The sequence below is a fragment of the Lepidochelys kempii genome, chromosome 4 (assembly GCF_965140265.1).
Source record: "Lepidochelys kempii isolate rLepKem1 chromosome 4, rLepKem1.hap2, whole genome shotgun sequence".
NCBI lineage: Eukaryota > Metazoa > Chordata > Testudines > Cheloniidae > Lepidochelys > Lepidochelys kempii.
In genome coordinates, this window is record NC_133259.1 from 32,423,472 (window position 1) to 32,447,438 (window position 23,967).

Here is a 23,967-nt window from a genome sequence, read left to right on the forward strand (position 1 = left end):
GATGATACTAAACTAGGAGGAGTGGTAGATACGCTGGAGGGCAGGGATAGGATACAGAGGGACCTAGACAAATTGGAGGATTGGGCCAAAAGAAATCTGATGAGGTTCAATAAGGATAAGTGCAGGGTCCTGCACTTAGGATGGAAGAACCCAGTGCACCGCTACAGACTAAGGACCGAATGGCTAGGCAGCAGTTCTGCGGAAAAGGACCTAGGGGTGACAGTGGACGAGAAGCTGGATATGAGTCAGCAGTGTGCCCTTGTTGCCAAGAAGGCCAATGGCATTTTCGGATGTATAAGTAGGGGCATAGCGAGCAGATCGAGGGACGTGATCGTCCCCCTCTATTCGACATTGGTGAGGCCTCATCTGGAGTACTGTGTCCAGTTTTGGGCCCCACACTACAAGAAGGATGTGGATAAATTGGAGAGAGTCCAGCGAAGGGCAACAAAAATGATTAGGGGTCTGGAACACATGACTTATGAGGAGAGGCTGAGGGAACTGGGATTGTTTAGTTTGCAGAAGAGAAGAATGAGGGGGGATTTGATAGCTGCTTTCAACTACTTGAGAGGTGGTTCCAGAGAGGATGGTTCTAGACTATTCGCAGTGGTAGAAGAGGACAGGACAAGGAGTAATGGTCTCAAGTTGCAGTGGGGGAGGTTTAGGTTGGATATTAGGAAAAACTTTTTCACTAGGAGGGTTGTGAAACACTGGAATGCGTTACCTAGAGAGATGGTAGAATCTCCTTCCTTAGAGGTTTTTAAGGTCAGGCTTGACAAAGCCCTGGCTGGGATGGTTTAACTGGGAATTGGTCCTGCTTTGAGCAGGGGGTTGGACTAGATGACCTCCTGAGGTCCCTTCCAACCCTGATATTCTATGATTCTAAGACTTACATTTATGGGGGGAAATCTGGGACTGGGAGTATGTTAGTGTCACCATGCGATATAACCACAGCTGATGAAAGCCACAGTGTAACCCAAGTGTGGTTGTCAGACTACAATTACACACAGACACTTAGAGTGTGACTTGCATAAGCGCCAAGTTTCTAATCTACCTGGGGGTGCTCCTCCCCAGCTGTGCCTAGGTCCTGCCCACACTCTACCCCTGCCCTGCTTCTTTCCACCCCCCGTCCTCCCTCGCCCAAGCATGCTGCGCCCTCATTCCTCCCCCCCCAGCGCCTCCTGATGCCATGCAACAGCTAATCCGTGGCAGGCAGTAGGTGCTGGGAGGGAGGGGAAGGCGCTGATTGGCAGGGCCCGCTGGTGGGCAGGAGACCCTGGGAGGAGGGGGAGGTTCTGGTAGGGGGGCTGCCGGTGGGTGCTCAGCACCCACCATTCTTTTCCCATGGGTGCCTCCAGCCCCAGAGCACCCACTGAGTCAGCACCTATGGTGACTTGCATGCTGGAAGGCTGTTTGTGAGAGCAGCCCAGGTGGAAGCTACTACCAGGAAGGTATTGTAAGGGTAGGGGTTGCAGGGCAGGGTTGACAGAGCCCCTCACTGGTCTGGATTGCACTCCGATATGTCAGACCTCACAAAACAAATTCACTCATTTGTGATTCTATAAAATAGCGGAAGAGGGATGAAAATAAAAAGTACAGTTTAAATCGGATGGTTATGAATTCGCTCTAAAATGTCTATACCATTTTACCATAATATGAGAATTAAGTGAAAGGAGTAATGTCTCATTAGAAGTAGGTAATGCAAACATTTTCACTAATTTCCAATTAAATTCTAAACTGTTTTAGGGACTCTATAGTTCTCTTTGAAATAGTTCCAACAGTGGTTAGTAATTTAATGTTTAGAGCATACCGTCAGCCCTAGAGCCAAATTCTGGCTCTCTTGGTTTGGCCAGAACACAAATGCCCACTGTTGTTGGCCTGATTTCAGGTTTGCCCTGGATCTAGGCTTATCTCTTTGTACAAATTATTATATGCCAGAGATAAGAATATCCAGCATGGAATGGAGTTGCCTCAGGCCAGGCCACAGTCAGGGGTGCTGCCCCAATTTGTATAGTGGGGGTGCTGAGAGCCATTGTACCAAACTGTAAACCCTATATATAATGGAAACCATTTCAAGCCATGGGTTGCGGCAGCACGGCCAGCACCTCTAGTTCCAGCATCTATGGCCACCGTGCATATGTATTAAAAACATGCGGAGCATGGTCTATCCTCTAGGTTCTGCTTGAGAACGCCCATCTGTATCATCACATGCATGTAGAGCACAAGAAGTCCTGTAGAGTGGCTTCATCATAAATTTAGGAGGAACCAGAATTGAGTTAGAACACTCCTGCTCTGTGCTCCCTTTTTGTTAATGGCCCCAAGCTGTAGTGGCTGATCCTGTACCCACTGAGGTCCATGACAAAGTTCTCACTGACTTCCTTTGTGTGGGATCAGACCCTTACTCTCCCTCTTGGCTGATGCATCCTTTGTTTACGTTAGTGTTTCATTCCTCTGTACCTGGTGCTGGTGGAACGTATTATTCTGAGTGTCTGTTTTAAGGCTTTAGGCATTTCCTCGAGGTTTGTAATCATACTCATGCTGGTGTGACTGACTGGATTTCTTCAGTGTTAAGGTTGCTATACTCGCTGCTCGGTTTGAACAGTCGTGTATTCATTTGATTATTTCTTGTTTTCAGCATAATTTTCCATTTTAACAGCCCATCCCACTGCACAAACATGAAATGTAATATCCCCCTTCCCCAAAGAATCGGATGTTTTAATTTCCTTATAGTATGCATGCATTTATTGCAGTGAACTAATTTCAGTACAAAACACTTTCCACAAGAATCATTACATTTATCGAACACTAACAGCATTTTCAAAGATTTGTTTAAACATTTCTTCCAAAAATTGCAAGTATGTAATAAGATTGCTGATTCTAAGGCAGAACTAATCTTCTTTTTTGTGTGTAGGTGCTGTGAATGTAGTATTTAGTTCCCAAAGCTTCACACATTATATAAAGAAATAACGGACCTTCCCACATGACGGCTAATCCAATCAAAGTATCTGGCTACTTTTGTGTAAACTCCAGGATATCCTTGAACTCCACAGTTTTCACCCCAACTCACAATACCCCACACGTATGCCCTATTATTTGAATCCAGACAGACCAAGGGTCCTCCTGAGTCACCTTTACAGGAATCTATGGAACCATCAAAGGTACCTGAGGCAAAAGAGAGGAAAAACACCAAGGCAAATTTGTTATATGCATGTTTTTCCTATTGTGAAGACTGCAGAACTTATTTTCTAAAATCATAGATGGCCAAATTCTCCTCATTACACTAGCATAACCTTCACTCAGTTACTAGACAGTAATTGAAGTTTTATACCAGAGTATCAGAGCAGAATTCAGTCCATTGTATTTTATATTGTTTCAAAAGTAATCTATAGAAAGTGAACCAAAATAAGCACCAAACATCCTTTTTAAGTGAATACAGTGGTTCTGAAAAATAGATCAAGTATGAAGAATGTGAAAATACAATAATGCAGCACCATTGCCACAGTACTAGAGCATTGCCTAGGACTTTAGCTGTTCTCTTAATAAGAGGCCATCACCATGCCTATCAAAATGTGGCCTCTCTTCTGAATTTTCCCAAAAACTGTCAGCTGTTGCTGATGGTGGTGGTGTGTTTTGTGATGTGGACAGTGGAGTGTGATGGCCAGCCACACAGTGCTTGATTATGCAACCCTTACTCATGCTGGTGGGTACATACTCTCACAAGTAGCAGTCCTCCGTTCCAAAACCATATTGAAGGTTTGTGTTTGCTGTGGGGAGAGAAAGCTTCCCCTTTTCTTCTTGATGTCTAGGAAGTCGATAAGTTCTCTAAAAATTCACCTTTGATTAATATCTTAGGCTTTTAGACTGCTGCCCATTGCTGCAACAGGTGATTGCCTTCCACATAAAAGTACAATCAGTTGAAAAGTATGGCAGACCTAGGAGATAACATGCGTCCCACAGGACCCAATACTTTGCAGGCATCAGACTCAATTCTCTCACATCTTAATGAGACCACTTTTCACTATTTTTTTTTTAAGCATTGCCTTTGCTTACTTGAATTAAAGGAGGGACAGAACCATCTGTCATATTAATTGGCTACATATTAAATTTAAGAAAGCTTGTGGCAATTCTTCTAGTAGCTTGAAGTTAAAATTTTGAATTCAAGGCTCTAAACTTCAGCTTTTGGAACAGTAGCCTAGAGTGCTAATGCTTTCTGACCAGGTTTGATCATTTCTTCTTTTAAAAAGTTGGTAACATCTTCCAGGGGACAAAGAATGTTGGATCAGGTCATTTCCACCCATCAAAGTGCTTAAGCATGCAAATAGTTAAATTAAATTCAATGGGAATACTCATGTGCTTTAAGTTATACATGCACTTAAATACCTTTCTGAATCTGGGCCAAAGACAGTAAAGGCCAGATTTTCAATTGACAGTAGCCCACTTGTGCACATAAAATCTCTCACAAAATTGCTGATATTTGCATGCATAATCACAGTAATTGCATGTAGTCATGATAACTGCATTTACAAACATGGCTGTGTAGTTGTACATGCAAGTTGGTACTAAAAGTCTGCATCACTTTACAGCAGATCTAGTAAGAGCATTTTGGCTCCTTACCACTTTGCTAAGAGCTTCACTGTGGTATCTAGTTTACTGTACTTCAGGGTTATAAGAGAGCACTGTGTGGTAGGACTTCAGATTTTCAGGGTGGTGGGCTTGATGAGGACACCAGAAAGAAATAACAGTGATGAATTACTTGCCTGCACATTCCATTTTGTTAAAAAAGCGCTCTTTATAGATATCTGAACAGTTTGGAAATAAATTAATGTTGCCCCATCGAAGAACAAATTGTTTGGTAAAACCTAAAAAAGAAAAGAATAGAACCTTTGAATTTGAAATACATTTTAGATACATTGTCATAAATCAAAAGTTTCATACTTGTTTTCCTGACTTAATATAACCTATTGTGTTATATACAATACATAATTTAAATGCATGCATACTTTCTCCATATATGTAGTGCAAGCACATCAGCCAGATAAAAGAAGTTCTATTTAACTACAGAATCACACACAGCAGTTACATTTTCTAACACATTTTTAGCTAATCCCAGTTCTTGACCCCCTAGTTTGTTTCCTCATTTTCTGTCGGTGCTTTCAATTTATAGACTACACAATATGACAAACAGTGGTGGAATGCCTTTTGTATTTTCTGTGAGGAGGAGAATGTTAATCTAGGCAATCTCATTTAAGGGAGGACATTATCTATATCTGGGAATATCAGAATCCTTAAAGAATTAAATCCAGACCGCACTCAAGACTTACTTTTGTTCAATTTCAGTCTGACCTTTTAGGGGCCTCTAGATAAAAATGTCATGCTTCCCATTCTAGCTCTTCATCTTGGCTTCCTAAATGGACCAGCATCATAAATCCTCACGATCTTGTTCAGAGTAAACAACTCTTGTGATAGCTTGCAGTATTTTCAATGTTTCAAATATTTTTTCTTTCCTCCGCCCATCTTTCCTATCTTTATTTCCCCTCCCTCTTGATCTCTCTTACGTTGTCCTTTTTCTTTTCTTTCTTTTCACAAAAGGAGGGCTACCAGATGACTGAGTCACATCCTATCTTGTGGACAAACTATACTTTTTTGTCCCTCAACAACATTTGATAGAGCGTAGTCTCTTTTGTACCATTTTAATCACAGGCCACTTGCGATCAAAATGGAAATTGGTTTTCTAAGTGGAGTGTCACAAGAGGGTAATATAATTGTAGCCATTGCAAATGTAGCTTCCATGCCAGTCTTTTAATTCACCATATGCTATTAATCCACTGCTGTAATTCGAGAGGGAAATGATCGCCTCTTTGGCAAAAGGAGAGCTCATTAAAAATATCCAGTGTTTTTACACTCCTTGGAGGACTGGAGCACAGGGCTGCACCTTTGTGTGGCTGAGGTCCAAGAAGAGAAGAGTGATAAAGAAAAATAGGTGGATGCGAACTTTTCAGGTTCCTTCCCTGTGACACACGTCCAGGCCTTTACCCCATGCAGATTGGCAAATAAGTGATCAAAATACACCATTCATCTGTGCAAATCAGTCAGGATGCAGAGTTTTACTTACTATTTCCCTTAATCCTGCCCCTCTCCCATCACTGCAGTACCCTGGCTGCCCAGCCTGGCTCTCCTTACCACCATATTTTTTGCCCTCTTTCTCTTTCCCCTCTTTCCCATTCAGCTTTGCTCTCCCTTTATGTAATTCCCCCCTTCACACCAACAATAATATCCTCCTCTTCACTTCAACCTTGAGTGCCTTCCTCACTCCAGACCAATTGTAAAGTTATGTTTTTGTTATAAATAAAACAAATATACGACAAATAGACATTTAACTAACATGACTTAGTTGATCACTTTACATGAATGTTGTATTCCTTCCCCACCTCTCTCCATATGTTTTTGTTTTGTTTCTTTTTAAAATTTATTTAGATTGTAAACTCTTTGGGACAAGGACTGTGTCTTCCTACCATTTTGTACAGTACTTAGCACAGTGAGGTTCTGATCCAGACTTGAGCCTTTGGACACTACCATAATATAAATAATTCATTATAAACTAAAAATCAAATACCGTCTGCTAGTCCCCAGCCGGAAACCTTGCATTGATGTCCAGATCTAAACAGATATTCTGACCAAGGAACACAGGCAGGTGTGCTGTATGCCAGTGAGCATGGTTTTCCTTTCTCATTAGTTTTCATCTCCAACAAAGCAATGTCATTCAGATAGTTTGAGGCATTATAGTTTTCATGGATTATCACTTGGTTTAATCTAAAAGTATCTATCTCTTTATTATAGAGGATTGTATCTAATATTCCGGTCCATATCCGATACTGATGAACTCGACTTTTTCTGTAAAAGAAATGTCAGTTATATTTTGTTAATAAATACAAGCACAGATGTAAATTCTGGCTTGCAGTAAGTGTTATTCCATTTAGCAATTCATCAACATTTCTGTAGAACAATAATTAATACTACACATATTAAGTATTACTACTCCTCTGCTCAGGGCTTTCTGAACTGTATCAAATGTGGAGACAGATGCCACTTATTGTATAGTGATGTATCTGACATGGAAAAATAATTTAATAGGCCAAAATATATTGTTACCACTGCTTAAAGAGGAACACTAGGAGGATCATGCTTCTCTGGTTGTGCCCCAGTACATAGAAGTACTGTGGTATAGACTCCTCTCTCCTCACCCCACTCTGGTGCGGGTATGCCCAGACCACTCCCTGGGCCAGAGTGGAGAGGATGTTGGGACCATCACTTCCTTCTTCCCATTCATCTGTGCACCCTTTGGGGAAAAGTACACTCCCAAGGGGCACACACAGGGAATAGTTCCTGTTCCCCTCCCCCCCACAAGGACAGTGAAAGATTACAACCTCCCCTTTAATGCATGCTCTGCATTTGACACGGGCAACAGGGACTTTTTCAGTTACTACGCCAACCCCAAACACCCTGCCTTCTCTAATTCTTCTGCAGTAGGTTCTGTTTTCCTGCATCACCTATGCATTGTATAACTTAAGATTTCATGTAAAATGTAGGAGAGACAGAAAAGTTGTCTTCATTCATTTATACATGTTATGGTTATTGAGTCCATGGGAGTTCTGCCATACGGTTTCAGTGAGAGCAGGGTCAGACCAATGACCCAAGAAACACCACAAATCACATCAAGCAACTGCATAGACCTCCTTATCTTTTCATCTTCTAGGTGTAAATGTACATCAACAGTGACACTTCTTTAACAGTAAATAACATCTTAAACAAATAAAATATGTATCTTGGCTGAACAAATTAAATGAACAAGTGGATTAAAAATATATATGGATGAATTTTAGACTTGGTACTCATGCAGCACCACTAAAGCCTTCTTGCAAACTCTGATATTCTAATCCACAACCTGCCAGTTAAATTAAATGGTGACAAAATAAAGCTCACATTTGCTCTATGTTGTTTTTCCACACGTAGGGGAAAGGAAAGGGAGAGTTTTGACTCAAGGAATTTCCTGTTCATTTTTTCAATCAGGTGTATGTGCAGGCTTTTGTTTTCCCCTCCCCCAATTCTCCCCACACCCCTGTGGAACAGATAGGAAATTCAGCTCCCAAAAGAGCAGGTCGCCTGAGGAGGTGTCCCACAGTAGATCATAATCCCTGTCATACCTCCCCTACTGATTTCCCTCCCCTCCACTGGCTGTGTACTAATGCTGCTTCAAGCAGTTGAGCTGCAGTAATCATATATTGGATTCCTGGGGTGAGAATCTGTGCTGTGCTTCAGAGGTGCAGCATTGAACTTGTAGCCCAGGGAGAGTGGGGGATTATGGGGCTTTAAGACTAGAGGGAGCTGGAAACAAAGCCACTTGGGCTGCAGGCCCTTGACTATGCAGTTCCCTTCCTCAGGAATAGCAGACCTAACAAGACCACGTTCAGGACAAATTGCAAGATCCATCCTTTTGCCATAGCTTTTCCATAACACATAAAGAGAAAAAGCACTCAAATCCTCTCCACTGTCTGCCTTTGGAAGAGGGGAAAGAAGAGTAAATTTAGGAGAATCTGGAGGCTGCTCTACTTGCATGAGAATCATGCAGGAGCTGGCAGAATAGCCTTAAGATTTTCTCTAACTCACACGTGGCTCATCTTCCTCCTGAAAAGGAGAAGAGAATTCAGCTTTATAAGAAGACCCCTAATTATAGAATTATGTAATTTTGATACCATAGTGCTGTTCGCTGTCTAAATGCCTAGATAGACAGTATTAAAAAGCAGGAAAGGCTTTTCAGACATTAAGAAGGACCCCATCTGGAAATCCTTTATGGTAGAATCAGTGAACATGCTGAGGGGCTGAGAGAGCTAGAGGGAGTCTGATGTGATGATATTGACCGGGCTGAATCTACCCGACAATGACACTAAGAATTGAGGAGCGGAGCACAGATATTGGTGTGCAGACTCTCTCCTGGGTTTTTGGTGTGTTTCATTATAATAATTTTTGGTTTGCTGACTTGTGCGACTCAATGTATTTTTTCCTCTATGCAATTGAGAGTCAGCAAAAAAGCTGATGAGAAGTACAAGAGCCTATAACATGTTTTCTGTACTTTGCAAGAAGCAAATTGTTTTCAGAATGGTTTTTACCTGACACAATGTGCAGCAGTCAGAATCCAACAGCCACCGATATAAATTCCTCCACAGTTCACTGTACCACTACCCTCCCTAATTGCCACTTGCCAAGGGAATTCACCCTATAAAACAAATCTGCATGGTTCATGTGATAGGATCTGACCCTATATGATCAAATATAATATGTGACTGTATCATTAGGCACTTTACTCAAGTTTTAATTCTGCTTTGACAGGATACTCTTTCTAGCTACAGTATTTTGCTAAATTATTTGCTCCAGTTTTTGCTGGTGTATCTTCACTACACCACCCACTCTGCAGTGCTGAATTACATAACTCCAACGTACAGTTTGCAGCTCTTTAAAATGGTGCAGTAAAAAACACATGCAGTTGTTCAAAATACTACTAGTAGTTTTACAGCTAATATCTTTATTTTCTTATCTTAAAAAAAGGAGAATTGAATGCAAAAATCTTGGTTAAGAATGCATATTGGAGCCAATCCTGTGACACACACTCAACTTCCTTTGAAGAAATAAACTTTCTATTCAAGCCTTAACTATTGCTTTTCCTGACATCTTTGGGTAAGTCTACACTTCAAGCTGGGGGTGTGATTCCCAGCTCAAGGAACATACTCACACTAGCTCTGATCATGCTAGTGTGCTAAAAATAGCATGCATTTGCAGTGGCGCGATGGGCTAGCCACCCTGAGTACGTGCTTGTGTGAGACCATAGGAATGTACTTGAGTGGCTCGTGCTGGTACAGCTGCATTCTATTTTTAGTAGATCTGTCAAGCGATTAAAAAAATTAATCGTGATCTTAAACAACAATAGAATACCATTTATTTTAAATATTTTTGGATGTTTACTACATTTTCAAATATATTAATTTCAGTTACAACATAGAATACAAAGTGTACAGTGCTCACTTTATATTTATTTTTATTACAGATATTTGAACTGTACAAAACAAAATTATTTTTTCAATTCACCTCATACAAGTACTGTAGTGCAATCTCTTTATCATGAAAGTTGAACTTACAAATGTAGAATTATGTACAAAAAAGCCTGCACTCAAAAATAAAACAATGTAAAAATTAGGGCTGTTAGTTAATTGCAGTTAACTCACGTGATTAACTACAAAAATTGATTGCGATTAATCGTACTTACAACAATAGAATACTAATTGAAATGTGTTAAATATTTTTGGATGTTTTTCTACATTTTCAATATTGATTTCAATTACAACATAGAATACAAAGTGCACGGTGCTCACTTTATATTATTTTTATTACAAATATATGCACTGTAAAAATGATAAACAAAAGAAATAGTATTTTTCAATTCACCTCATAAAAGTACTGAAGTGCAGTCTCTTTATCATGAAAGTGTAGCTTACAAATGCGGATTTTTTTTTGGTTACATAACTGCACTCAAAACCAAAACAGTGCAAAACTTTAGAGCCTACAAGTCCACTCAGTCCTACTTCTTGGTCAGCCAATCACTCAGACAAACAAGGCTGGTTACAATTTGTAGGCGATAATGCTGCCTGCTTCTTGTTTACAATGTCACCTGAAAGTGAGAACAGACGTTGGCATGGCACTTCTGTAGTTGGTGTTTTTTGTTTGTTTGTTTGGTTGTTGTTTTTAAAAGGGATGATTCGCTTTTATTTCAAATCAACTGATCAGCGCCTCCTAGAAATCACTATTACAAGCATGCGCCCTGCTATGGGTGGGGGGGAAGAGACGGGATGGTTAGTGTTACTGATTTCTTTTTATTTCTTTTTTCCCAAATTGCAGACGCGACGAGCTGATGAGGAACGAAACTGTTTAGCACCCAGGGAGCCCAGCAGGAAAGAAACAGCCCAGACGATCAGCTCAGCTTGGAAAGGCCGGCAAGCTACAGACTCTCCTTGTGATCTCTGATTTCCTCCGCGGTGGCTTTCTCCTTCCCCTCTGGCTTGGCCTCTCTTGCGTCCGGGACTCCAGTGGGGTCACTGTTCTTCTCTTTATCCCCTTTGGGGGGGCCTGGGCTTCTGTTTCTCTCCCTCCTTGGGGGCTTCTTTGTTCTCTACTTTCTTCTCCCCTTCCTGGCCCTCCTCCTCTTTGGTGTGTTTAGGGGAGTCCTCCAAGGCATCTTCCAGTGTTGCAAGGTATTTACAAGTGCCATGTGAATGCCTGTTCTCACTTTCAGGTGACATTGTAAATAAGAAGCAGGCAGCGGTATCTCCCGTCAATGTAAAGAAACTTGTTTGTCTTAGCAATTGGCAGAATAAGATGTAGGACTGAGTGGACTTGTAGGCTCTAAAGTTTTGCACTGTTTTGGTTTTGAGTGCAGTTATGTAACCAAAAAAAAAAATCTGCATTTGTAAGCTACACTTTCATGATAAAGAGATTGCACTTCAGTACTTTTATGAGGTGAATTGAAAAATACTATTTCTTTTGTTTATCATTTTTACAGTGCATATATTTGTAATAAAAAATAATATAAAGTGAGCACCGTGCACTTTGTATTCTATGTTGTAATTGAAATCAATATTGAAAATGTAGAAAAACATCCAAAAATATTTAACACATTTCAATTAGTATTCTATTGTTGTAAGTGTGATTAATCGCAATCAATTTTTGTAGTTAATCACGTGAGTTAACTGCAATTAATTAACAGCCCTAATTTTTAGTATACTAACTCAATCAGAATAGCAGGTCTATGTCTCCTTAAGCTGGGAATCACACCCCTAGCTTGAAGTGTAGACTTACCCCTTCTGTTCAAAATTGCAATCTTACACACTGATTAGGTTTCTGCATTTATTATGCTTTAAGACAATACTTCCATTGGTACATCAAGGTGGTGAAAAGCTAAAGACAACAGTGCCCATATACAACTTTTATCAGACTAGGTCACTTTTGTTGTACCTTTCTAGCAGTGTTTCCTCCTATGATTCGCTTCCGTCGAGTTACTGGGTGGCTTGTAACACCACACTTTAACTGAGGCAACAAGGTCTTTAATGTTTTCCTTTCTTTAACAAGGAAAGAGCATGTCATTTAAGGAACACATTAATTTTCATCAAAATGAGATTTTTTTTTAAAATAATTTTATTTCTATGGCCATTCAGGGCAAGATTCAGGGACATTCAGGGACTTAGGCACCTGCCACCAAGTGGAATTCACAGCCTGCAGTTAGGTGCCTAGTATGCAATGCACAGGGAGAATTAGGCACCCAAGAATGGAATCCACAAAAGCCAGCAAGCTGAGTGGGGGAGGTGGGGTTCCGGCTGCCTACACCAGCCATTAGGACAGTGGTGCCCAAACTTTTCCTGTCGCACCCCTGATTACCAGTAATGGAATCTGTCTGCATGCTCCCCCCACCATTACTGCACAGTTGGCTCAGCAGAGGAGCTTGGGCTAAAGGTGGAGCTGGGGGCTGAACTGGGGCTAGAGAGGGAATGAGGACAGAACTGGCCTGGGGGTGGAGTGGAGCTGTGGCCCAGAGAGGTGCTGCGGCCCGGCCCAAAGCTGGGCGGCTCTCCCTCCCCGCCCCCATGGGGACTGACCCAGGCCCTGCCATGAACCCCCCTAAAAATTCGTCCTTGCCCCCCTACAGGGGCGTTCCCCACAGTTTGTGGACCACTGCATTAGGAAGTTCCAGGAGAGGGGTGTGGCCGGAGCTCCACCCCTCAAAGGGAGCTAGGGATCTAAATCCAGATCACAAGGAGGCACCAATCTGTGCTTGGGAATCACAGGTGTGAACACTCTCCTGAAGTTAGACACCAAAGCTGGTTCTTGCAGGAGGAGGTATTGGTGGCTGTGATCTGGTGCACAAGTTGCAATGCTGCTCAAATTTGGACCAGCTTCCCTTCCGTCATGATGGAGGGGAGGCCAGGCCAAACTTGAGTGGTGGTATGATGCAACCCTGTGTGCCAGGTCACAATGCCACTCACTCAAGAGTGATTTTTTTTTCTTTTCAATTTGTGTGCAAATCTGCACTGGCAAAAAAACCAACCAAACAAAAAAATAAAACAACCCACAACAACAACTCCCCCCGACACCCGCACTAATTTGGGCCCTAGGAATGTTAGGTGGCAGCTGAATGGGGGTTTTGTGAATCCCAATGAACGCTGGACCTAGGTGCCTAACTGCTAGTGAATCTGGCCCACAATTACCTCAGCAATTGTAGGAATTCAACACAGTAGAAATTGGAGACTGATTTAAATTCTTGTTGAAAATATGACATCTGTGAGATACTCTGCATGCTGGGTTCAGGACAAGAGTAACAAAGAATCCAGGGCCACAATTTCTTATTGCTCTTTTTTGTTTTTAAAATCTTGTATAGCTTAGATCAGTGGTTTTCAAACTTTTTTTCTGGCAACCCAGTTGAAGAAAATTGTTGATGCCTATGACCCAACGGAGCTGGGGCAGAGGGGTTTGGGATTTGGGAGGGGCTCAGGGCTGGGGAAGAGGGTTGAGGTCCAGGGGTGAGGGCTGCAGGGTGGGGCTGGGAATGAGGGGTTTGGGGTGCAGAATGGGGCTCCAGGGTGGGGGGGGCTCTGGGTAGGGGATTGGGGCGCAGGCTTACCTTGGGCGGCTCCTGGTCAGTGGCACAGTGGGGGTGCTAAGACAGGCTTCCTGCCTGTCCTGGCACCGTGGACCGTGCTGCACCCTGGAAGCGGCCAGCAGCAAGTCCGGCTCCTAGGCAGAGGCGCACAAGCGGCTCCACGTGGCTCTTGCCTGCAGGCACTGTCCCGTCCCCCCAGCTCCCATTGGCCAGGAACTGGGGCGCAGCGCCATGTCAGCTCAGGTAGGGACTAGCCTGCCTTAGCCGGGCAGCACCACTATCAGGGCTTTTAACGGCCCAGTTGGCAGTGCTGACCAGAACTGCCGAGACCCAGTGCCTTACATTCCGCGATCCAGTACTGGGTCGCAACCCACAGTTTGAAAACCACTGGCTTAGATAAACAATGTAAATGCTCAGTTGAAAAATGCCTGATTGCTTTGGAAAGTTCACCCTGTGACATGGTATCCACCTAGGCTGGAGTTTTAATGAAACTTACCTTCATCCATATTAGAATTTGGGACGAAGTCATGTTGTTCTATAGTAAAATAATGAAATATTAGTACCCAAATATTTACAAACATTTCAAGTTACTCTAGCACTTAAACATATGTTTTTGTGTCAAAATAATGGTAGCATGTTATTTTCCTTAAAAAACAACAACACATATTTCATCCCAGTTCCTAGTGGATGTTGCTGTATATCACAAAATCACTACGTAACATGACGCTCTTTGGCCGTCTCTCCGTAAGTGATCCCCAAATAACAAATGATCCAATTAATAAATATATACCCCATTATTCAAGATTAGAGGGGTATTTTGCATCTAAACTATTACATGCTGTCACTTTCCTCCCTTTCTTTCTTGTTTCACTTGAGTAATATCATCTGGTTCTCCTCCACTATGAGGCCCCCAAAAGTCTTCGTTCTCTGACACCCATCTCAGGAAGTTTTGTGGAGCTCAAAGGAAGGCATGCAGCAGGGTTATTTTATATTTCGATGGTGCGGTCGTGTGTGAAATGCTTCCTTTAGCTTGCTTAATGGAGGTAATTTGACACATATGAAGTTCCTTTACTGGACATGATCCTCCAAGTTTTATTCAAACAAAACATCTAGTGAAATCATTATTGATTTTGCCTAAATAAGGGCTGAAATGAAAGTGCTTTCATTGTTGGTCCTATACCATAATAGCAGAAATGCTGCAGGTCAAGATTAAATGGCTAGTTGATATGGAGATCTTTGCACAGTCTATAGTTAAATATATAAAAATAAAAAGACTTCAAAATATTTCAAAATAAATAAAATTTTGCATTTTAACCTTTGCATATGAACACTCTGTGAATAAAATACAAAAAATCAATATACACCAAATTCTCTCTCTCTCTCACAGACACACATATGCAAATACTCCCCACACTTGTACAGCATTGAGTAGGGAAATATTTATTATACTGCAGTGATTGAAATGACTATAAATATACATACAATAATAGAACATAAAAATATTTGCCTGGAATGTCTGACTTTGTTTTTTGCTCATGTAAGGCTAAAACACAAAAACATCAGTACAGTTTGAACACACTGGTTTGCTGTACATTGTTCTGGTGAGAGAGTTTCCAACTCTACCATTTGCTGATTTTGCAGAAAGCAGTCATTAACTAGATGTTTGGACAGCATTGGAAAAGTCTACTTGCCTTGGCCAAATAATTTATTTATTTGATGGATGAATAAAATACTGTTAATTTCTTTATCATCCTCATAGATAGGTGAATATGTTTTATGCCTTCGCTACTACGTTTTGTTGGTGATTTTCCAAGGTTGTATTAGATATGACTGCTGGGAAAAATGCCCGGATTATATGAATCAAGAGTCTTTTTGTTTTTATTCAGAAGAAATATAGTCTTTTCAGAATATGCTATGCATAACCTGAATGTGAAGCTTCGGCCTGATTAGACTATTTCACTACAACAAAACCCACAGCCAAGCAAAAGACAGGTAAAGATGAGTCAGTGGACAAGACACTGTAGAGCAGTTTATCAATCCAAAATGCAATTAAAGATAGGAATGTTTGGACATATTCTACACAAATAAAATACATAAATGTAGGATTAATAGCTAGAAGGATGTGCTCCTCATTTTCTACTCCTTCAAGTTCAAGCTTCTTATCATCCAAGCACTTAGGTTCTGTCCTTTCCGCTTATTCTCTCTTATCTCTTATTTGTCGTTTCCCAATTGCACCATCTGCTCTGACTGCTAATCTGTCCTGTTCTCCTAAAACCTTATTTGTGCTGACCCTTACATTTGAAACACCCTCCCTCAACAAATCGGTAAAGACATAATCATCTCCTTTAAATCATTCCTAAAGGCCTACTTCTATTGCAGTTTACTAGAAATCAGCTAGCTAATAATGGCCAGATCACAGGCAAACCGCCCTTCCCCAAACCCCAATGCTTTAAACAATTTGGCACCATCAAGCTGTGCATACAGCTACTCTGTGTAACCACATAAACCTCTCCCCATTACCCTCATCCTATATCCCTCTTCCTTGTTGTCTGTCACACTCACTTGTCTTAACAATGTGTCTATAAACCAGTGGTCTCCAACCTTTTTATGCCCAAGATCACTTTTTGAATTTAAGGGCAACCCAGGATGTGCCCTGTCCCGCTCACTCCATTCTCCTGCCCCCGCCCCCACCATCACTCACTTTCATCGGGCTGGGGTAGGGGATTGAGTTTCAGGAGGGGGTGCAGGCTCTGGGCTGGGGGGTCAGGGCTGGAGCTTGGAGTGTAGAAGGGGGTTTGGGGTGCAGGAGAGGGTATGGGGTGCTGGCTCTGGGAGGGAGCTCAGGGCTGGGGCTTGGGGTGTAGAAGGGGGCTTGGGGTGCAGGAGGGGGCTTGGGGTGCTGGCTCTGGGCTGGGGGGTCAGGGCTGGAGCTTGGGGTGTAGAAGGGGGCTTGGGGTGCAGGAGGGGGCTTGGGGTGCTGGCTCTGGGAGGGGGCTCAAGGCTGGGGCTTGGGGTGCAAGAGGGGGTTTGGAGTTGCTGGCTCTGGGAGGGGGCTCAGGGCTGGGGCTTGGGGTGCGACCTCCCGCCAGGCAGCACTTACCTCTGGCGGCTCCCGGTTGGCGGTGTAGTGTGGCTGCCGCTAAAGCAAGCTCCCTGCCTACCCCGGCCCAATGCTGCTCCTGGAAGGGGCCAACACCCCCCTGTGGGGAACAGGGGGCACGTGGCTCCACACACTGCCCCTCTCTGCAAGCACCACTCCTGCAGCTCCCATTGGCCACAGCTCTCCATTCCTAGCCAATGGGAGCTGCACGGGGCAGTGCTTGCAGGCAGGAGCCGTGCTGGCTACTTCTGGGAGCGGCGTGGAGCCAGGGCAGGCAGGGAGTCTGCCTTAGCAGCAGCCCTGCTCCACTGCCGGAGACTGCAATCGACTGGGAGATCACGATCTACCAGTTGGTGACCACTGCTGTAAACTCTTCAGATGTGTTTTCTTATGTGTTTGTACAGTACCTAGGACAATGGGATACCCATTCCTCTGTGGGAACCACAATAGTACCAGTAATAACTATGGCTCAGATTCTCAAAGACATTCAGGCACCAAATTCCCATTGGTTTCCATGAAGACAGGTGCCCAAATACCTTTGTGGATCTAGCTTTCTGATATAAACTGAATTTGACTCCCTTTCACCACCTGTTAAACAAAACTAGCATAACTGGTCTGAAATTTCTCATGGATGATCCTCCATCAGAAGAGAATTTAGGGAAAGTTCATCCCATGACATGGCAACCAGGTAGGAAGTGGAGCTTTAATCAATCTTACCTCCATCCATACTGGAAGTTGAGATGTCTTTTTGTTCTGTAATAAAATAATGTAATATTAGTTTAATGTTTATAAACATTTTAAATTACACTATCACTTAAACATGTTTGTGTTAAAAAGGTAGGTTTTTAAAAAATGAAAATATATTGTTCCACACATTATTAGAAATACTCTTTCATCCCAGTTCTTTGTAAATATTTCTCTAAATTTTAAAATCTCTACATAATATGACACTCTTTGGCTTTCTCTGCTTAAAATTAGCATGCAAATAACAAATGGTCTAATTCATATGTACGTGCTAAATAGACAATTAATCAAGATTAGAGGGGTATTCTGCATCTAAACAATTGCATACTGATATTTTCCTCCCTTTCTTTTTGGTTTCTTTTTGGTTTCCTTCAAGTAATATCCTCCTCCACTCTGAATCCCTCAAAATTTATCATTCCGTGACACCCATCTCAGGAAGCTTTGTGGCACTCAAAGGAGCAGTATGTGGCAAGGTTATTTTAAATTGTGTACATTGACGAGTTCATCTACCGAGGCTGCAATCAGAGTTCAAACAGTCAAAGCAAAATGGATGTTCTTCGATGAATAAGGCTTGCTGCCTCCTGTGTGACGTCCATATCTTGCTAATGGATGCAAAAATGTCTTTGCGCTAAGACAAAGTTCCGGATCTATCAAACTTGTGTACTACCTATATTGCTATACAGATGAAAAGCCCAGACTCTCATGCAGGCAGACTTGGAGTGGCTAGAGGCAATCTATATGTGCTGTCAGTGCTAAATCCTGAGCATAAAGTGGTTTGTCTTTGTCTCATAGAGATCTGGCCTTCCTTCAATTGCTCATTATATTTGAAAAGCTGCGTTGCATACACTTTGGCAATATCTCCAGGATGGACAAAAAATAACCCAGCATACCATGCTCTCAAACTCTCCATTGACATACAAAAGGGGGCGTGCTCCGACCTTACCTCATGCTGTCTGTGGGACCATCCCAGAGATTATTGGATTTGCGGGATTGAGCCAGATCTGGGAACTTCATTACACGATGCCTGGTGTGATGCCATCAATTGTGGTCACTCTGGCTGGCATAACAGTCCTCAGTAGACTATGTGTGTTTGATGATGATTTGAGTTCTGTGCTAAATGCCTCCTTTAGCCTGGTTTTGGGGGTATTTGGATCATAATAAAGTAAATGAAATGTTCCTATTGGACCTTAACCTTCAGGCTTTATCCAAATAAAAACACCCATTGAAATAAATAGGAATTTTGATAATTCGGACCTCCATTTGCAGGTCTTGTACCACAGTAGCAGTAGTGTTGCAGGTCACGATTAAATGCTAATTGATGTGGAGAACTTTGCACAGTGGCGGTCTATAATTAGCATACAAAAAAAAAGACTTCAAAATGTTTACCTTGAATGTTAGCATTTGAATGTGAACGACCTGGGAATAAAACACAAAAACATCAATATATATTAAATTCTTGCTCTCCGTCTGACAAACACACGCAAATGCTTCACACTTGTACTGCATAGCACTGAGAAATATTTATTATAGTAGAGTGACTGAAATGCCTGTAAATACACATACACACACAAATCTATAAATAACAGAACACCAAAATATTTACCTGAAACTTTTGGCTTTTGATCACCTAGGAATAAAACACAAAAACAACAGCATAGTTTGAACACACTTCTTTGCTGTACATTGTTCGTGCAACAAAGAGTTTTCAACTCCTGCATTTTGCTGAATTTGCAGAAAGCAGGCAATAATTGTTTGGACAACCTTGGAAAAGCTTAACCTTTTTTAATTATAACCTTTGCACCTGAATGCACTGAGAATAAAACACAAAAACATCAATATATATACAAAATTCTTGCTCTCCGTCTGACATACACACGCAAATGCTCTCACACTTGTACTGCATTGCTCTGAAAAATATTTATTATATTAGAGTGACCGAAATGTCTGTAAATACAAACACACACACACACATGCACGCGCACACACAAATAAATCTATAAATAACAGAACACCAAAATATTTACCTGGAACTTCTGGCTTTGGCTTTTGATCACCTAGAAATAAAGCACAAAAACAACAGCATAGTTTGAACACACTTCTTTGCTGTACATTGTTCCTGAAACAAAATATGTCTTAAATTTACTTTGTAAACACTTCAGGCAAGTCTTCCTATATGTTTGTACAGTGCATAGAACAATGGGATGCCCAATTTGGAAACCACTACAGTACAAATAATAACTATGGCCCAGATCCTGAAAGTATTCAAGCACTTAACTCCTATTGATTTCCACGGAGATAGGTGCCCAAATACCTTTGAGGACTGATCATCTGTCCTCTTTTCCTCAACCATCTTTGTTCTTTCTTCCATGCTGCTCCTCTAACATCCTCCCTCAACGAATCTGTAAGGATACAACCTTAAATCCTTCCTAAAGCCCCACTTCTACTGCACAGTTTACTAGAAATCAGCCAGTTTATGATGGTTGGATCACAGGCAAAACACTCTTCTCAGTACCCCAATGTTTTAAAATAATTCAGAACCATCAAGTTGTGCATATAGCTACCCTGTGTAAACACAAACTTCTCCCTGTTACCTTCATCTTATCTCCCCCATCCTTGTTGTCTGTCAAACTCACTTGTCTTAAATTTAGATTGTAAACTCTTCAGGACATCTCTTCCTTTATGTTTGCACAGTGCATAGAGCAACATACTGCCCAATTCCCTTTAGACACCACCATAGTACAAATAATAACACAGTGATTAGCTTTCTGATATAAACTATATTTTGCCTTTCTTCCTTCACCTCCTAGACAAATCAAACAAAATTTGTCTAAAGTTTTTCATGGATAGCCCTCCATCAGAAGAAAATTTGGGGAAATATTTGGAGGTAATCAGATAAGGGAGATGACCGTGTAAGAACTAGAGCAAGAGAGAGTATATCAAGCTTAAAAGAAAAAAAAAATTTTGAAGAGTGGGCTGGTAGCATAGACAGGTTGCATTAATATTTGGTTGGATTCCTCATGGAGCTATTGGGGTGAAATACTTCCAGTACTACCCCCTCCCCGGCCATGGATCTTTGGTACAACCAGTGGCTCTTTGCAGAATCTAGAGAAAATGGGGAGAATAGTACAATACTCCAGACGCAAATGACATTCCCTTCCAATGAAGGTCCCCAAGGCATGTTCTGTTTCCCCAGCCCCTTAGTTGTCTTGCTTTTCCTCTTCCTCTAGAAGGAAGAGGAGAAACAGGCTGTAACGCAACAGAAACCATTAACATAACATTATTACAAATGTCTGCAAAACTTTTTGGAGAATGGTGCATTCTCTTTGTTTTGCAATCAGTTGCATATTTTAAAATGTAGGAATTCTTTATTCTCTAGTTTAAACTGACTGGAACAGAGAAGATAAATCTATGAAAGTTTAACCTCCACAGAGAGCTTGAGATTCATCCTCTCCTGCAAGGCAGTCTGCTTCCCTGTTACAGAGGTACTTATTTGGAATACACACGTCGGAGTTACAATGGAAACTCTTGCCTTTGCATTCTGTAACAAAAAGAGAACTCAGTTTGTATGGGATGGAGTCAAATTATTCACAAACCTCACCACTGTAGGAGACCTAATTTAACTTCACTACAATGCAGCCACAATTATGACAAAAGTAAACTGTTCATAAATACGTAATGGAACCAGACCCTGGATACATAAAGCAAAACTGATGCTACCAATGCTGTAGACTCCCCATTTTCCAACTTTAAAGCAGAGTTTCAATTTTTCAGGCTTTCATCAGTGTAGTGCTGTAGTTCTCAAATGTTTTGAGCATGACCCGTTACCAGTTTTTTCCAGAACTTCTGCCCACACACAAACCGAGCCAAACACCAACCCACCTTTCAGTCTTGTTAATGTTCTGGATGATTTCAATGGGAATTTAGGGTGCTCTACATTTCCCAAGACTAGGGCCAACATTTTCAAAAGTAGGAGCCTAAAAGTTAGCATTCTAAACCCATATTTAGGCACCTATATGATTTAGGAGCACAAGTTCTATTGACTGCAATGCTTTTGAAAATCCTACTGGGAAGTGCCTAAATATAGGATTAGGAACTGAACTTTAGGCTTGTACTGTGAAAATGTTGACCATGGCCCTTAATTACAGTCAGGCACTCCTCTATTGGGTGATACATTCCTATAAATTCAGGTAACTGACTTTCTGCTCTATTAGCACAAAAATGTGATACATTTTGAAGGGCAAAGCCAATGGTTTGCCAGGTTTTCTTGACTTACTTTATATTCTCCCATGTAAATCTATATTCAGGGATTTTTTATTTAATGGAAAAGTTGATGGCTCCTTAATGCCAGTATAAGGCTTGGGGAAGAGTGCATTTGATATCAGTAGGCTTTGGATCAGGGCCAGACTGATGAAAAACAGCACTAGTCACATGAACAAGCACTTCTTGGAGTAAATCCTTTCATGCACAAGCTTTGGGGTCAGGAGGTCTGTTCCTCAGGTTCCCATAGTTTAGCATCATCTTTGAAATTTAGAAACTTGATTTCAGTATTGTGAATATAATCTAAATACCATGTGAAAAGGTGAGATTTTGTTTGACACTCCGAAAAATCTAATTTTTATCTACACTTTCCTCACAAATGTTATGTACATTGCAAGAATGTCAGGACAGGGACCTTACCTTCACACGTCTTACTATTAGTAGGCACACTTTGGGTGCAATGATAAAAGTAAAAAGTAATAACTAAGACTGGCAAATACTTTTAAAAATCCATGTATATATGTTAGATTTTTATTAAAAAATTACCTTTTGACTGTGTTTGAACCTCTTTTTTGTTCACTTTCCGAGAATATTCATGCAAATGAATTTACTGGCAGGAACAATCACCAAAACAACAAAATCAACATTATTTGGGGAAAGATAATATTGAACTTGTAATCATGAGTTCTGGCATCTGAAATCCAATTTCTAAAAGTATGTTCATTCAGTCAGATCACATGGCCTGTCTTTGTTTCCAGTCAAAACAGATGGAATTTTAAATATTTGACCATAGTGACTGCTCAGGAACAAGCTCCAGGCAAAGATATTATTCTGTGAGTAATTTTTTATAAGTAATAACTTAAAAAAAATATTAATTGGCTTTACGGACAATTTGCTCACAGAAAAAAGATGTAAACTTGTTGAATTATTTATTATTTGTCCATCTCTAATAATCCATTTTCAGTCCAACTAGCCACACTTTTTCCTTGGTCTGTGACTCTTTATATTAAATAGTAAACCTTTATATTAAAGTTTGCCTGCTTCCTAAAAATCTTTATTCTCTTTGTCCTAATACTGACAGATCATCCACATGATTCAAGAAGTTAACTGGTGCCTAACATTTCTTGCGTAACTATAAGGAAGCTGTAGTATTGTCACCTTAGAAAGTTGAAAGACCTTTTCCTCAACGGAATTGAAATGTACTGATAGTGCCTTATAACTTTAAGAATTGTTTGAAAGTTTTCTACTGTATTACTGTCCATAACTATGAGACAGTTTAGAAGGGAGAATTACTATTACCTTTACAACACAATTCATCACTTAGGTCTCCGCAGTCATTGATTCCATTACAGGTTTCAGTCAAAGGAATGCATTTCCCATTGACACAAGGGAATTCGTTTGAACATTCTGCAAAGCAGGAAGAAAAATAAAGTTCTTATTTAACTTTCTACATCATCAGAAACATACAAGGAAAAATTTTGTTTATTTTATTTTTGCAACACTTGGGTCACAGCCTTCTTAGGGCCTGATCCAAAGCCCAGGAATCTTTTCATTTATTTCAATGGACTTTGCATCAGACCCTCAACATGGCCTTTTCTTTTCCCCATCCAACTTCCAGCAACTTGGCAAAGGGGATCTGCATTTCTCTTTGTTAAGGACTAAGATGGAGATGCCATTTCAGACCCACTGCTAGGTGGTGCACGTGAGTAATGTGGTGTACACTCTTCTTCTGGAAGGATATTTATCATATTTTAGGTGCCTCTACACTCTTGCTTTTGCCATTGGGTCAAAGACAGAGAACCTCTATCTGTATCTCTCTTTTGACCAGCTGCATCTCCCACTGATGATACTAGAGCAGCCAAAGAAAGCCCAATTATTGTCAATTTCATCACATAGAATACAAAACTATGAAATGTTTTAAGCAAACACCTGGTTTAGTTTACACCAGTGCAGGAATTAAATTGGGACCAATGCTGCAAGGTGCTGAGCACTTGGCAGAAGCACTAGCAATTCACACAATCAGGCTCTTGGCTGGTACCAGGCTACTGGATTCTTCAATGTTCTGAATTGCATGACATAGTCATCCTGTACAGAGCGATGGCTAAAAGGATGCCACTGGCCACCCCTCCAGCTGATCAGGGAAAGACAGAACTTACTAGAGATGGCACAAGTT

The 23,967-nt window shown here is 41.2% G+C and overlaps 1 protein-coding gene across 2 annotated transcripts in view; it reads right to left on the reverse strand.

Annotated features, from left to right (window-relative positions):
• Positions 1–2,732: 2,732 nt before the first annotated feature.
• The window catches only part of CFI (complement factor I), a 30,072-nt gene continuing 8,837 nt past the window's right edge, over positions 2,733–23,967 (reverse strand). The window contains exons 5-16 of one of the 2 annotated variants that reach the window (XM_073340886.1): positions 23,094–23,201; positions 20,959–21,075; positions 19,562–19,591; positions 19,141–19,164; positions 18,924–18,953; positions 17,511–17,546; positions 14,190–14,228; positions 12,055–12,158; positions 9,162–9,268; positions 6,611–6,888; positions 4,755–4,856; positions 2,733–3,159 (exon numbers count right to left, since the gene is read on the reverse strand). In XM_073340886.1, the coding sequence (XP_073196987.1) occupies positions 2,942–3,159; positions 4,755–4,856; positions 6,611–6,888; positions 9,162–9,268; positions 12,055–12,158; positions 14,190–14,228; positions 17,511–17,546; positions 18,924–18,953; positions 19,141–19,164; positions 19,562–19,591; positions 20,959–21,075; positions 23,094–23,201 (1,193 nt within the window). In that variant the 3' untranslated portion in view covers positions 2,733–2,941. The remainder of the gene's footprint in view (positions 3,160–4,754; positions 4,857–6,610; positions 6,889–9,161; positions 9,269–12,054; positions 12,159–14,189; positions 14,229–17,510; positions 17,547–18,923; positions 18,954–19,140; positions 19,165–19,561; positions 19,592–20,958; positions 21,076–23,093; positions 23,202–23,967) is intronic. The other variant, XM_073340887.1, reaches the window with a different exon arrangement.